This window comes from Cygnus olor, chromosome 4 (genome assembly GCF_009769625.2).
Source record: "Cygnus olor isolate bCygOlo1 chromosome 4, bCygOlo1.pri.v2, whole genome shotgun sequence".
Classification (NCBI taxonomy): domain Eukaryota; kingdom Metazoa; phylum Chordata; class Aves; order Anseriformes; family Anatidae; genus Cygnus; species Cygnus olor.
In genome coordinates this window covers 28,986,798-29,000,728 of record NC_049172.1, presented here as the reverse complement: position 1 = coordinate 29,000,728, position 13,931 = coordinate 28,986,798, and the positions used below count along the sequence as shown (strand labels likewise).

Genomic DNA, 13,931 nt, shown 5'->3' with positions numbered 1-13,931 from the left:
GAGATTAATCATTTCCACTGTGGTGATTTTCAGTATCAGGAACACAAAAGAAAAGTACAGCAAAAGTACAATGGTAAAGATGTACCTTTTCTCCCTTGCTAACCCCATAGACTTCTTGACTAAAAGTTTACAGCTAGATGTTGCTATTGAGTTAGCAACAGAAGGAATAACCAGCACATAGCTAGAAAAAAAGAATTTCATGCCTGCATTAATTCTAGGCTTTGTCATCCCTTTCTCCCCCCACAGGGAAAGACTATTTAGAAGAAGGAATGTAGAAGAAATTTTACAGAGAAATTTTATAGGCAATCTTCCTATGACTTTTTAAAAATATATTTTGAGTATGTAGTGAGAGGTAGCAAAAATGTTTAATTGATAGCTTATTAATATACCATGATTGTAATGAGATTTTTTTTCTTAAATAGCCATGCCTTCTGAATGCTAGCGCCCACAGGAAAAAGTAGATTAGAACGCAAGACATATTCAATCATGAGAAAAAGCAAAAAAAAAAAAAAAAAAAAAAAGTTCCTTAAGACTGTCCAACTGTGATTGGACAAATAACTGGGGGGGTCGTGGGGAGCAAGTCTTGTTACTTAGATTAAATCCTGGAATTTGCATAGGACATAGATACTACATTCAGGGAGCCTCAGGAGGAAGAGAATTCTCTTATTACCTTAGAACTGGGAGCCACATTGACATACTCAAGAAGAGCTCTGCTCTCAGTCTTCAGAATTCACTGCTGCATCTTACTGCAAAGGATTTCCCCACTACTCCCCCCTCTCTCTAGGACAGAGGATTTTAAAGGATCAAGTTTTATGACTTCTCCGAGCCTGCAGGCAAACAGCATTTCCAGATAAGCACTGTGAACTATAAACCTCCAGTTGTCTGGGGACCAGACCACACAAGAAAAGCTCAGATTATTTTTGAATCCTCAAGTACTACTTTCTGCCTGTATCTTTCTTCACCTGCCTGTATTTTACGGGTGCTTCACTGTAACGCAGAATACACTATTAATTGAGGGAGAGTATTTTATAGTCTGGGCAAAAAAAATAAATGAAGAAAATGTATTCTATGCTTTGTGCTTATACAATTAAATTTGTCTTCAATAAACCGGGGAGCGTGCTTACAACATTACATGTTTTTCTCTTACTTTGTTTCATTTCAGACAAAGTCATTATTGCCTGAAGACCTCTACACTGGACATGATTCTGTTCTTACTCAGGCCTCCATAAATGAGAATCAGAGTTGAACTGGCTAATGTAACAGCAAACAGTGACTGTAAGACAGGAGGGAGAGAGAAAGGGGAAAGAGGCAAGTTTTTCACAGGAAGATTAAAAGAAATATTTTAATCCAGAGAAATAACACAGAAAACACTGATTGCTGTGCATCTGACTCTGATCCCATTAACACTTCAGCAAAACAAGGTCAACACTGGAAATAGTTTTAATGAATACAGGAAGCTCAGTTGTTAAAAGGTGCCCATAGAAGGGGTTAAAAACAAAACATGTCTCTATCCACCTGCTCAGCTGGAAAAAAAGCTCTGTTCTGACTGAAGCTCCCTCCCTGACACAGACACAGGCTGAATTCCAATTTCCTCATTTCTTTCCTCCCTCCATTACACCCTGATACACCTGAGCTTTGCTCCTCCTTCCCCCGCCCGCCCTCCTGAGCCAGTGGTTGCACTTTATTAGGCATTATAACTCTGACTGTCCTGAATATAGTGGTCTTAATTCCACAAAATCAGAATCAGGCCTGAGTAAAAGGTATTCAGGTGATGATGACTAAATTAGCAATCTTCACTGATTGTCTCTTGAGACTGAAAATAAAAAATTCCCTACCTGTAATGATATCATATACAATGAGGCATTGTTGCTAGTATTACATATTCTCCTCCTTCCCCAATAACCTACCTGTCTTCACCTGGCTTGCAGAGGAGAGATGTGTGTGCATGTGTTAGATATGCAAACTTGGCATGCTCTGCAATATACATATGAATGTACAGAATATACCCCATATTTCTTGGTCTCTGGAAATGAATCAGAAGCTGGCAGTTAGTGTTCTGTTGGCTGCCTTCTTCCTGTTTGTACCTGGAGATCTCACAGCAAAATTTTTTTTTTCACTGAAGATATTGCATAAACATTGCTCTCTCTGTCAGAGCCATGCAAATCAGAAGAATAAAATTCATTAGGATGCTAGAAACACTTTCTAACAATTTCAGGTGGGAATCTAGGTATTAACAAATTGCTTACAATACCATCAGCAGCAACACAAGCAGACTCCCAAATGGAAAGTCCCTTACAAACTTTTTCAGTGTTTTGACTAATGAAGAACCAAGGATTAACTGGCACAACAAGAAATGTACGTGCAATTGAGACATATCCTAATATTTTTCATTGTCATTACGTAAGGGTAAGCCATAGCAGTTTGAATATGATATAGAAATAAAATTTTCAGGAGTGTTTTGTAATAGTCTTTCTCCATTCTGGTTCAAGCAAATGACAATAGATTACACTATAGAAGAAGAGGCAGAATTGAACCAATGCCTAGCTGTTCAGAAAAATAAAATAAAATAAAATCTATCATCTACTCCCAGCCTGACCAGTCCTGCTGCTCTTGAGCCCCAGTTTGACTTCCAAGAAAGAGACTTCTGGTGGTGACCTTGTCCAACTCACCCTTTCTGTATGCATAAAGTATTTCCCTAGTTCCAAAGTCTTTTCCTTATGCATTCAGACCATAATTCATTTAGACTAAATGCCTACTTGTAATTTCCATGCACAAGGAGACAAATTTGTTCATAATCCCTTTTAAAACAACAACAACAAAAAAAAACCTTTATGATATGGATGCCTGCTATCAACATGAACACAATTATGTTTTTCAAGATAATAACCAAATATTAACTTGACAGATAAACAACAAGATTGTTTTTCCCTGCAGTCTGACATTTGGAGTTGCTGTGGTTGGAATACCATCCAAGTCAAATAAATTCCCCTTTACAAGAGCAAGAGTGATTACTCATCTTTTTTAATCTGCACACTCTTAAACTTGTATACATATCGCTTGATCAAAGCAAATATGACTCTGCTGATATTCATTATCATCTTCTATTTATAATAAGTATTCTACTTGCATAACAATCTAGCGTTTGAAATATTAAATGCTTGATTGAAACAGAAAGTCTCCCTTACAATATTATCTACATATTTGGAATGTGTGTCTGTGCCAGAAGTGGTTTTAAAAATTGACTTTAGAAAAGTTCTGCGTTCCTCATTGTTGTATACTAAAATGCATCCCTAATACCAAAAGTAGAACTATACTAAACATTTTTTTCATCTAGACATATTGCCTCAGAATAAATAAATGCCTATATTTTCTTTGCCTTTTAGAATACACTTTTATCTCAAGTTATTATTTTTTCCTCTTCTTTTATATTCACCTCTATCAATTCTTTTCCTCTAAAGTTTAATTTCTTTTAAAAACACAAAACCTACTTATAGAATGTCATTTGCTTCTTCTGTATGTATGCTTATTTTCCATTTTGTATGTGTTTTTGAAACATGCACAACAAAGTAACACAAAATTAAAAAGAGGAAATATAGATCTATATGTATAGACATATACATACATGAATGATATAGAGATATGTGTTCACATACATATATGTGAACATGTGTGTTATCTACCCCATAATTAAATTTGTAATGCTTATTACAGCCTATTTCACATATTATATGAGAGTTATCAGAGGATTAGAAGTATTATTAAGGAACACCAATATACTATTAGTTCCACATATAATATAATATTGATTTCACAGACCAACTGAGAAATGATGTTCACCACACCTCATCCGCTGCCCTTGATTCTTTTCACAATATTCATTGGGGGGGGGGGGGGGGCGGGGGGGTGTTGTACATGTAATTTCTCTCTCCCACAGCTCGTTCCATAGATAAACTACTAGTTTCTCATTTCTTCTAGACTTCAAAGTATTTTTCCTGTATTGTTTTACTTTGTTTAAAACTGACAAACGGAGGTAAACTGATAAGACAAAGTTTCTGATTTTGCAAAATACTCAATGTAAACACCTGTGTGCCTATACGGTTTAGCACATGACACATCAGGCCCCAGATAAGGGGCTGTTGTGTTCTGACAGAACCACATTCCCCTAGATGACACACAATTTTATAATAACATATAAACTTTTGCGTTTTATTTTCCATCTGTTAGAAACTTTCTATATGTTACGTACACAGTAGGCAATAATGGGTTAATAAATAGGCAAATATTTTAATCTTGTTTGAGCAGAACTCTCAATGGCTTCAGTTATGAGTTCCTTCTCCTTACATGCTGAAATAGAATCACATGATCCATGATATTGGATCATTTTTGCAAACCTAGGTCCAAGAGGAAATATCTTGGTATTTTATAAAATATATTGAGAAATTAAACTAGCCAGATCTTGAAACAGTAATAGAAATTAACATTTATAGCTTCTAGCAATAATTTGGACTTTCTGGTTGAAACACCCAGATTCAGAAGAAGGGGGAAAAGGTTTTTTTTATGATCTTTGTTGTCCTGATCACAGGCCTTAGAGTTCCGCAGATATTGGTCCCATGCCAAGTAGAAACTAAAGTTCACCAGATCTATGCTAGCTCCAGGCAGCCCATGGAGATTTGACAGCCCTGTTCCTTTCCTGTTACTGTACGAAACCACTACAGTAGTTTCCCTTTTAGCTGCTAGAAGACGACCAGGATCTTTTAGATGAGAACTGTTCTGGTAGTCCTTGATTCATGACAAAGGTGTGGCAGGTGGGCAAAATTTGAATGGCATACAATGCTTGTAGCTGGGAAATCATTGCAGGAAACACTGTAATTATGCCAGAGTTCAAATTTAGTACTGTGAACATCTACCTCATGGAGGCAAGTTTTTGTTGACGAGCTAACCTCACCACTATGCTTCTTTGATAGGCAGTTCTCTTGGTGCTGCTTGGTCTGAAATCCAGTGGGTACTGGGACAAATCATTGCCTTAAGCAGATGCAGACAGTCACTTTTGGGAGACAACTTCTCCTGTCTCTCTGCGAGTATCTGTTGACATATATAATCTCTAGTCTGTGAAACTAGAATAGAGCTAATCTCACTCTTTGAAAGGTTTCTGGGCATCCAAATACAAACAGCTCCTGTTTACCTATCAAAGCAAGTCTATATTTCTGCAGAATGTTACTGAAAAAGTTAATTTCTAAACACCACTCCAATAAATCTAAACAAGACAAGGCTGGCATATAATTTAACCTTTGACCATGAAGCCTGAGTCAGAAGTGCTAGAAAATAATCAGTACCTTGTGGCGTAGTCTTACTAGGGGCTGATAGAGCCTAAAGTTGTATCCTTCCTTGGCTGGCCACCCGTCTGCTCCCAACAAAACGCATCCAAGAAGTAAAACAGCTGACCACCACATAAACATCTTTACAGGTCTGTTCCTGTCAAAATAAAATGTAAAAGTTCAGTGACAGACTGAAATATTATATTGGCACAAGTCATTTTCTTACAAGTATGGGTATATGAGACATCAATTGAGACAAACAACCATGGAAAAGCCTCAGAAAAGGCAGGGCATAATAGAAAAGCAATGGTAAAAAACTCAAAAAAAATTCTCAAATGAAGCAATAGAGATGATCATCAATGACATGGTCATCAGCTTTTTCTTGTAAATATAGGCTTCTCTGGTGCACCGTTTGCATCCTGACAGACATTAGTATAAAACACGTATCATATATCTATTATCTTACCAGACTGAAGTCTAAACTGTAAGCAAAGCTCTGTATTTTCTGCCAAATATTCTGAAGGGATTTTTAAATTGCATTATTGAAACTATACATATTTTATATTGTGTCAGCATTATAAGAATATTCCCAGCCTATCAAGCAAACCCCAAATTCTTGTCCCAGAATTCACTGTGATCAGGTGCAAAATTCAAGGTAGAGCACTTGAAAAACTTTTCTTTGATTGGTTTTGATTTTGGGTTACTCCTGTTTCAGAAATCCACAAATCATGTTGCATAGGATCTGAGCAGGAAAAGCACTGCCATGATAAATGCACCACTGCTCTATAACTCATCAGAAGCAAACCCAAAAAAGAAAATGAGATTTTAAACAACCATGAGGTCATAGGACACTTTAGACAACTGCATAAAATACATTTGTATTAGCGCTAATGACGTTTAGTGAATTACGTTTGTCCTCAGAAGTACTTGTTAAAAATGCTGGTGTTGGTACAGCTTCATACACACGTCTGGCTTCATACCTGTCTACCACTATGTTAGGAGTAGAAAGAAAAATATTGTCATCCCAGAGGAGACTTAGCAATAATTCTTAACAGATATTTCAGAATACTGCAACATAGTGTCTTCAGTTGTGAGTACAGATGGTGTTCAACAGTTACTGTTATTTGCATAAACAGTGGCACCTTGTTGAAATCTGTACAAGAACACTAAAAATCACACAATTCCAACAAGCCTATGCAACTTTATTATGATGCTCTGAAAACAGAAATAAATACTGTTTACATCCATTTTTTCTTCTTATGCAAAGCTTAAAATTGCAGACTGCTTCAATGTATTTCACCTTCATAAATCACCTGAAATGTTACAAAGAGAAAAGAAAAAGTGCCATCATTTTTCTTTTACAGAAAGAGGCCATCTTTAATGGTTGATACAACCTTGTTCTCTGAAAAGAGAAATTAGCAGAAGGATACTTGCTTGTTTACAATCATTAAACCAAACAGTTGACTTAAGCATTTCAAAACTTAGTACTTTAAAGGGAGATTTTAAGAGTAAATACCAATAGCCATCTGGTCACTTGCATAGCATATGATAAGTATACAATTATGTGTAGTTATTTATTTTGACTATTTCATCTGTGTGACAACCATAAGTTTGTCACCCTGCAGTCACCTTAACAAACCAGCTTGCGCTAATTGAAAAGTTCTAGTATATTTGTAAACCAGGTTATCGAAACTGTTTTCTGCTCTTCTGAACACAAAATTTCATTTTTTGAGACAAAACTAGACTGGTTTGCAGAGTTAGTCCTACATTACCCAGCTACAGTGATACCTTTACGGTGTGAACTGCTGGGACTAAAACTGAGATATTATGTACTGGTATTTAGGAAGGTTTTAGACAACAGTCTAAAAGAATGCACAGACCTGTTGCTAAAGTTAAAGGCTCTGAGAAACATATTCTGACATGTATGAGAAAATCCTTGCAGGAGATGCTGAAAATGTTATTGAGAATTTGTGTCAGAGTTCCTTTCGAGTAAAGACAAAGACATTATAAGTCTGCAAAGGTAAGATGAGAACCACGGAAGGCTTCTAACAATCATACTCACACATTTTATAGATACATATGGCTAGAGAGTTTCCCTTAGATGGTTCTCACTGAACCTACAAATGTACATTTCACAACTGGTTTCTGTACTTATTAGAGCTAGACAATACTCATTGATATTCAGCATCTGTATTAAAGCTATCATCTTAAACTGACAACACAGAAAACACTTTGAGATACATGCAAGCCATTCTGTTTATTCTGTATTATTTAGTCCTGTAATACAGGATAAAGATGAACAACTTCTGTGCATACTGACTTATATGAGTGTTTATTATTTTTTTCCCTTTGTATCTCGCCTCTAATGCACTTATCTTGCCAATGTAGAAATATGTACAAATAATGTAGAAATAAGTACAGAAAGTCAGAAGACTGCGGTGAGAACACAGCGTGTGTACAGAACATTAAAGACTTGTCTTTCTATTTCCTTTTGCATAGGAAGTCAGCAGAGCATAAAATGTGAACAAATTGGGGATCACTTATTATCCTGTATCATTTACAGCCATGTTCCCGGCAATCCTCTTACACAAGCTGTGATTTTGACTTCTATCATTCCTCATGTAGCATAGCCCTCGCATCCACCTGAAGGCAGAGACTGTGTAGAATTAATTCCCATGGAGATATCACTGGTATTAAATGGACTCTTGCCTTACCTCTACTCACTAATGGGATCCTGCACGAGTATGCTACCTTCTTTGGGGGCTAGTCAACCAAACTTCATTAAACCAGTATCAGCTTCTGCCTCATTCCAGCCGACTTTACCAGCCCACCTAGCTGTCATTCACTCCTAACTCAACCTCAGTCTTAAGATTAATATACAATACTATCTTGACACCACATACCTTTTATTCCACCAAAACCAATCTCATTCTGGGACTCCCTATTAAGAAAATTTAAGATTTCTCCTTAGTTATAATTGCCTTTCTTGTTCTAAAAGTTCCCACTTAAGTCACGTTTCCAACTCTTCTAATGTAGAAGTATGTCTCATAGATCTCTTGCAGGGTAAGCTAAGCAGTGAATGATCTGAAACAAAGACAATGTGCTCTAATGCAGACATATTTTATATAAGTAAGTTAAAGCTTGGTCTTTTATAGCTGTTCAGCATCTTGATATTAAAGTGATGACAAAAAGTGACACAGTAGAAAGTTCTGTTTCTCCTGGGGTTCCCTTCATTCTTCCACCAAAACAGAACTGCTAATCAGTTGTTCCATGGTTATTTATTACAACAAATCTAGCTCGCTGACTTGAAACACTGGAAGAGATTATTTCAGAACTCCAAGAACTCAAGTGTGTTGTGGAATGGCATTTTCCTTCACTGCCTCTGTGTTAGTTCTCGGTATCACTGCTAATGGAACAGTATGTCCATTACAGTAAAAAAAAATAAATAAAAATAAAAAGAAATCCTGAACCTTGACTTTTAATCTTGAAGAAAGCACTCCTTTATTTGTATTTGCTGAAAAGTCTTGAAAAAAGTTTATTGTTAACTTTCAAGGCCAGAATCAGATTAGTTTAGCAGTTATGCATGCTAACGCTAGCTATGCACAGTTGAACCTTTGTCCCTTTTGTGCACTCTTGGTATATCTCTCTGTGAAATGAAAATTAGGTTGGAGAACAGTCATTTCACAGAAGATGGTGAGGGCAGCCACATACCACCACTCCCATCTAAACTGCATACATTTAAGCCTCATGTGATGTAAAAGAATAGAGGCCTTATAGTTTTGAAAATTGTTTGACCCTGAAAGGCTTCTCTTTTGTACTTGTCCAAAAAAAAAAAAAAAGACAAAATTATTACATGCTCAGTCTCTGACTTCATTGCCTGTTACTTGGATTAACACTTAAAATGTAAATTAAATAAGTAACCTTTTAAGATGGACTCCATCTAAAATCCCAGCAGTATGTAGGGTGTCTGCAGTTGTTTTTTTCAGAAATAAAACCCCAGTTTTTTCAAAGTATCATAATTTTTCTATTGAACTTGCACAACATAAGTGATTACTTCTTACTTAAAATATACTACCAAAAACACAGATCTCCTTAAAATAGTTATTGTTATTTCAACAACAACAACAAAATAAGATATGCCCTTTAAGACTTCCATTTTCAGGTGTTGAATTAAATATGTGAAATTAGCATGAGTTTTAAAAGCTTTATGAACAGAAAGAAAGACAGTATCACCTCTACATACTCATACCCAAAATAAGTGAATCCTTATTTCCATTTGGGACTGCCGCATAAATGGTAAGTACAGAATTTTTATACATTCTTTTTAATGGTTATACTATCAAACAATCATACAAATATCCTTGCAAAATGGTATTTTGTTTTAAAAGGATGCTTATTTCATGCCCTCTTGGGGCTAAGTGACATGTTTATGAACCCAAATTTGCATTACTGATCTAGGTCTTGTTTACTCACTGATTATAATGTGATGTTTCACTGTTTGGATAACTTCTGTATTTTAATTTCATGAATTACATATTTGCATAGTAGTTATCTTTGAGGGTTTTTTTATTATATAACTACTTTTATTTTCAAGTAAAAGCTTCTGTGTGTTTCAAATAATGGTGGGTATCTTCTGCCTTAAGCTATCAGAAATCTTTCCACGGATCACAACAACTGAGTATATAAATTAATACGCTTACTTAGCGTGCTTTTATTAAGTGCACAGGATATTATATACAATATCTTTCAAAAGTACTGGAGGTAAATGGGCTTAAGCAATTTCAGTGTCAAACATGATTGATGTATCAAATGTTATAATCAACACCATGCAAAACTTTGTCTCATAGGAAACTGCTGAAAATCAGCATTAACAATATGGATTTTAAGAAAAATTTTAAGATAAAGAGTTTAACAAATACAGCTCCTGTAGACCTTTTGACTACAAGCGACTTTTAGTCTTTTGTATTCTTCTGCTATCACTGTTCGGTAGAGGGAAAAAAGAGTTCTACTTTCATTTCCCAGACAGTACATGTATTTCTGAAAACTTTGGAATTGGTGGGGAGAGAGGGGCACCACAGACTGCAGTTAAGGATCTGAATTAAGCTGCTGCACAGCCAGAGAAAACAGAGAGGCCAGCTTTGAAAGAAACATTCTGGAAAATAAATGTAATTTCATTATATTTGACGATTTCATATGAACCCTATAGAAGAGAGATTTTTTCTTCTGGAGTTTCTCACATCACTGAGGCATCACCCAAAAAGCAGTGTAACTGAATTTGCTAGGGCTGTGCAAGTAGTGATATCAGATGCATGATACTACCTCATGTAACACACATAAATATATGCTCCATGCATTACAGTACAACTCATGTATTTGAAAGGATTTAAATATAAGACAAGATAACCACTTACATGTTGATTAATGCTGTTATGAAGTCTGCCATTTTCTAGAGATTCCAAGACTGAGTATCATCTGGTATCTTTTGGTCTTCTTAAAACATTTAAGTATTAAGCTTTTTCTAAAGCCTTGCATAAATAAGATGTAGTTCTAACCCATATTTTCACCACTCTATTGTTTAAAAGTTCTTTATTCTGTACGTTTGTTTTACTTTTCAACTACTTTACCAGGAGTTGCCATCAAGCAGCTATTAACCAAAATGTACCTTATATTTTCAGAAAACTTGCTCTAATACTTCCCTTGCACTAAGCATTGATGTGAAACTGTAAAGAGAGGCAAATACTTTTTTAATAACTACTTGTTAATAAATTGGTAACCAATGGTAGATGATTAAATTAAATTGTAAGTACAGAAACAGGGTGAGAAGGGACTTGTTAGAATATTGCCCTGAGTGTGTTTACTGCCTAAGCTAGAAATTGCAACTAGCAATTTTGTTTAATATTCACTGATGGACTTTAGCTTAAGTTTGTCTGCTTCTTTTTATAAATTTGTATGTATATTTATTTTCATATGATTATATGGGTGTGAAGAGTGTTGCTTTTTTATATTCACATAACCATGTCTGGAAGTCTGATGAGTTCATTTACTTACTACACCTTCAAACAGAGGCCAGTTTGTACCTCTGGGTTTTCCAGTTTCTCTCTCTGTACACTCCTGTTTGTATTACACATTTCTACGGAATGTAACCAGAGTCTAATACCATATTAAAGACAGGAATGCACCATACATTTATATAATAGTACATTTTCTTTTGTCTTTAAATACTCCTTTCCTAATAATTCTTATACTCTAGTATATTTCTGAATGTAAAAATTTATAATATAAAATATTGTATTTTCATAATTTATAATTCTATTTACATAATAATCTATATTTAAAACATAATATAAGCTACGCATAAAGTACATAGAGAAATTTAAAATACGCTAGTATATCTTTTACTATACGTAAATAATTTGTTTGCTACTAAATACTGACCTGAAATTCTCAGACAGCTATTAACAGTTGCCATTACCTGCTATACCCTATAAATGCAAATAGACAATTTACAGCTATTCATTGCATGTAAATAATTAGGGTGGTTTCTTTTTCTCAGGTGCATTATTTCTCTAATTAACCATGAGTTTCACCTTCCGTTTCATCATTAAGCTGATCAGTATCATGGGATCCTTCTGTGCTGTCCTCCATCAGCCTGAGATTTGTCTCAAAAGCTGAGGAGGGATAAATTGAAGGGAGTGGAACAGATAACAGTTATTCCTTATTTCTAACTGTACAGTAAGTTCTTTAGTTTCAATTTTAGATTTGCTTTTCTGAATCTCAGAAAGCTCTGTCATTTTAGTTTTTAGCCCATTTCCAGAGCATTCATGAATCTGATGCACACTGCAGTTTTCCTGCTATTAACTTCTCCCCATTTCAGTTACTTCTGAAAATTTTTGATAAATTATTATCCACAAGAGGATTCTTTTATCCTATGACAAATTTGCTTCTTAAAACCCTCGAGTAAGGAGCACTTCTGGAATAGCTGTACCTTCTGAAGTGACAGATGGATGGCAGCCACCTTACAGCGTTGCACTTGCCTCATTTCGATAAGGGAATCAAGACCTTATTATGGTCAATCCTCTAGCAAAGTAACCTGTATATGCTCCATGTGATCTGTACTTTGTGTTACTGTTTTATTCTCGTCCTTCCATAGAATTTTCAAAACAATTGTTATATTGAAAACCTTTTTATAACAATATTTACACATGTTTTCAGTTTGCAACCATTCATACAAACATACGTGGTGGTGATTTAGCTATCTTATCAGGGTTTGTTCTTTAAGATGACTCTCATGCCTAGGGGAAACCAGAATTGCAAAGAAGAAAAAGTTAATCACAGCTTTTTAGTGAAACTTACAAATCATAAATATGAAATACTTCATTTTATTAAAGAAAACTCTGCTTTGTAAAAATAACTGCACACACTCTTGATTAAAAATGTGGTAATTGAATACATTTGCCACAAAGCAATCACACACAGTTTAGTCTCTGCAGTAAAGCAACTGGTTCTAATCTTCTACCCTTGAAACTTTCCAACTGTCTCAGAAGCGGTTTATGCTACAATATAGTTAAATCATTATCATGCTACAAGTTAGTTAAATTGCTATTTTACTTACTAAAAAGGACACCATACCACAAAATTATATATTAACTCTTTACTTAGCTTAGGATACTGATTTTGCAGAATTAAACTGCTGCTTGTATTTCCAATTCTGATAAATTGATGCTAAATAATCTTCAATATTTCTATTGCACCCAAACTGTCAAATAGTATTAATAAAATGGATGGAATTCAAATACGTATCTGAACTCTGAGAGAGATGGCCATATAAACTGAATATCCAACCTCTTTGAACTTTAGCCATTACTAGCAATTTCAATGTACATTCTCCTGTAAGCTTTATATTAAAACCAATGAAAGTATTACACACAATAAGTAAAAAGGAAAACGGCTGTGAAAGTATGTTTTTCTTTTTTACTCAGATCCTAAGCCACCAGCAACACCAACCTTTGCAGGGTAGGGAAAACACTGCTTATCTATTTTTATTTCTGTTAAAGGGTGTGTAAAATAGTAGTGTGCCAATTCACTATTTTTTCAATGATTAAAAAAAAATACCACAAAAAAAAAAAAAGGAAAAAAAAATGAAAGAAAACTACCAGAAAAGTTCACCAAACTGCCACAGTTATCACTGCTAATGAGCTGTCTCAGTTGAGGACAATTCCTTTCAATTCTTGGGAAAAAGCAACATGAATCCATCTCCCTTTTCTCTTCTGCTAATGATTTTCACCCTTCTACTTTTCAATATTTTGTGGAAAACAAACAAAACCCCAGTTCTGACATCTTTCTTATGAATATCGAATCATGATTAATGTATCATAGAATAATTTATTTCAAAGTTTATTGTGTTATCTAAATCTCCCCAGTACTTTATATTAAATGAACAATTGGTAAATTGGTAATGTAAATTTTGTTCTTTGCTTCATTCTTCATTTGGAATTGACGTACTGGAAGAGATACTGCTATGATGAGAATTTAGCAAATATATACTGAGCACTATTTTACGTCTCCCTATGCTGTAAGCTTTGCAAACAGAGACCAAAAAAATATCATACCATGTGA

General features: G+C 35.0%; 1 protein-coding gene across 7 annotated transcripts in view; it reads right to left on the bottom strand.

Moving 5' to 3' along the window:
- Positions 1–13,931, bottom strand: part of FSTL5 (follistatin like 5) — a 415,275-nt gene that overhangs the window by 259,106 nt on the left and 142,238 nt on the right. For all 7 annotated transcript variants that reach the window (XM_040555979.1, XM_040555981.1, XM_040555984.1 and 4 more), the window contains one exon: positions 5,334–5,472. In XM_040555979.1, coding sequence (XP_040411913.1) covers positions 5,334–5,456 — 123 coding nt within the window. In that variant the 5' untranslated portion in view covers positions 5,457–5,472. The remainder of the gene's footprint in view (positions 1–5,333; positions 5,473–13,931) is intronic.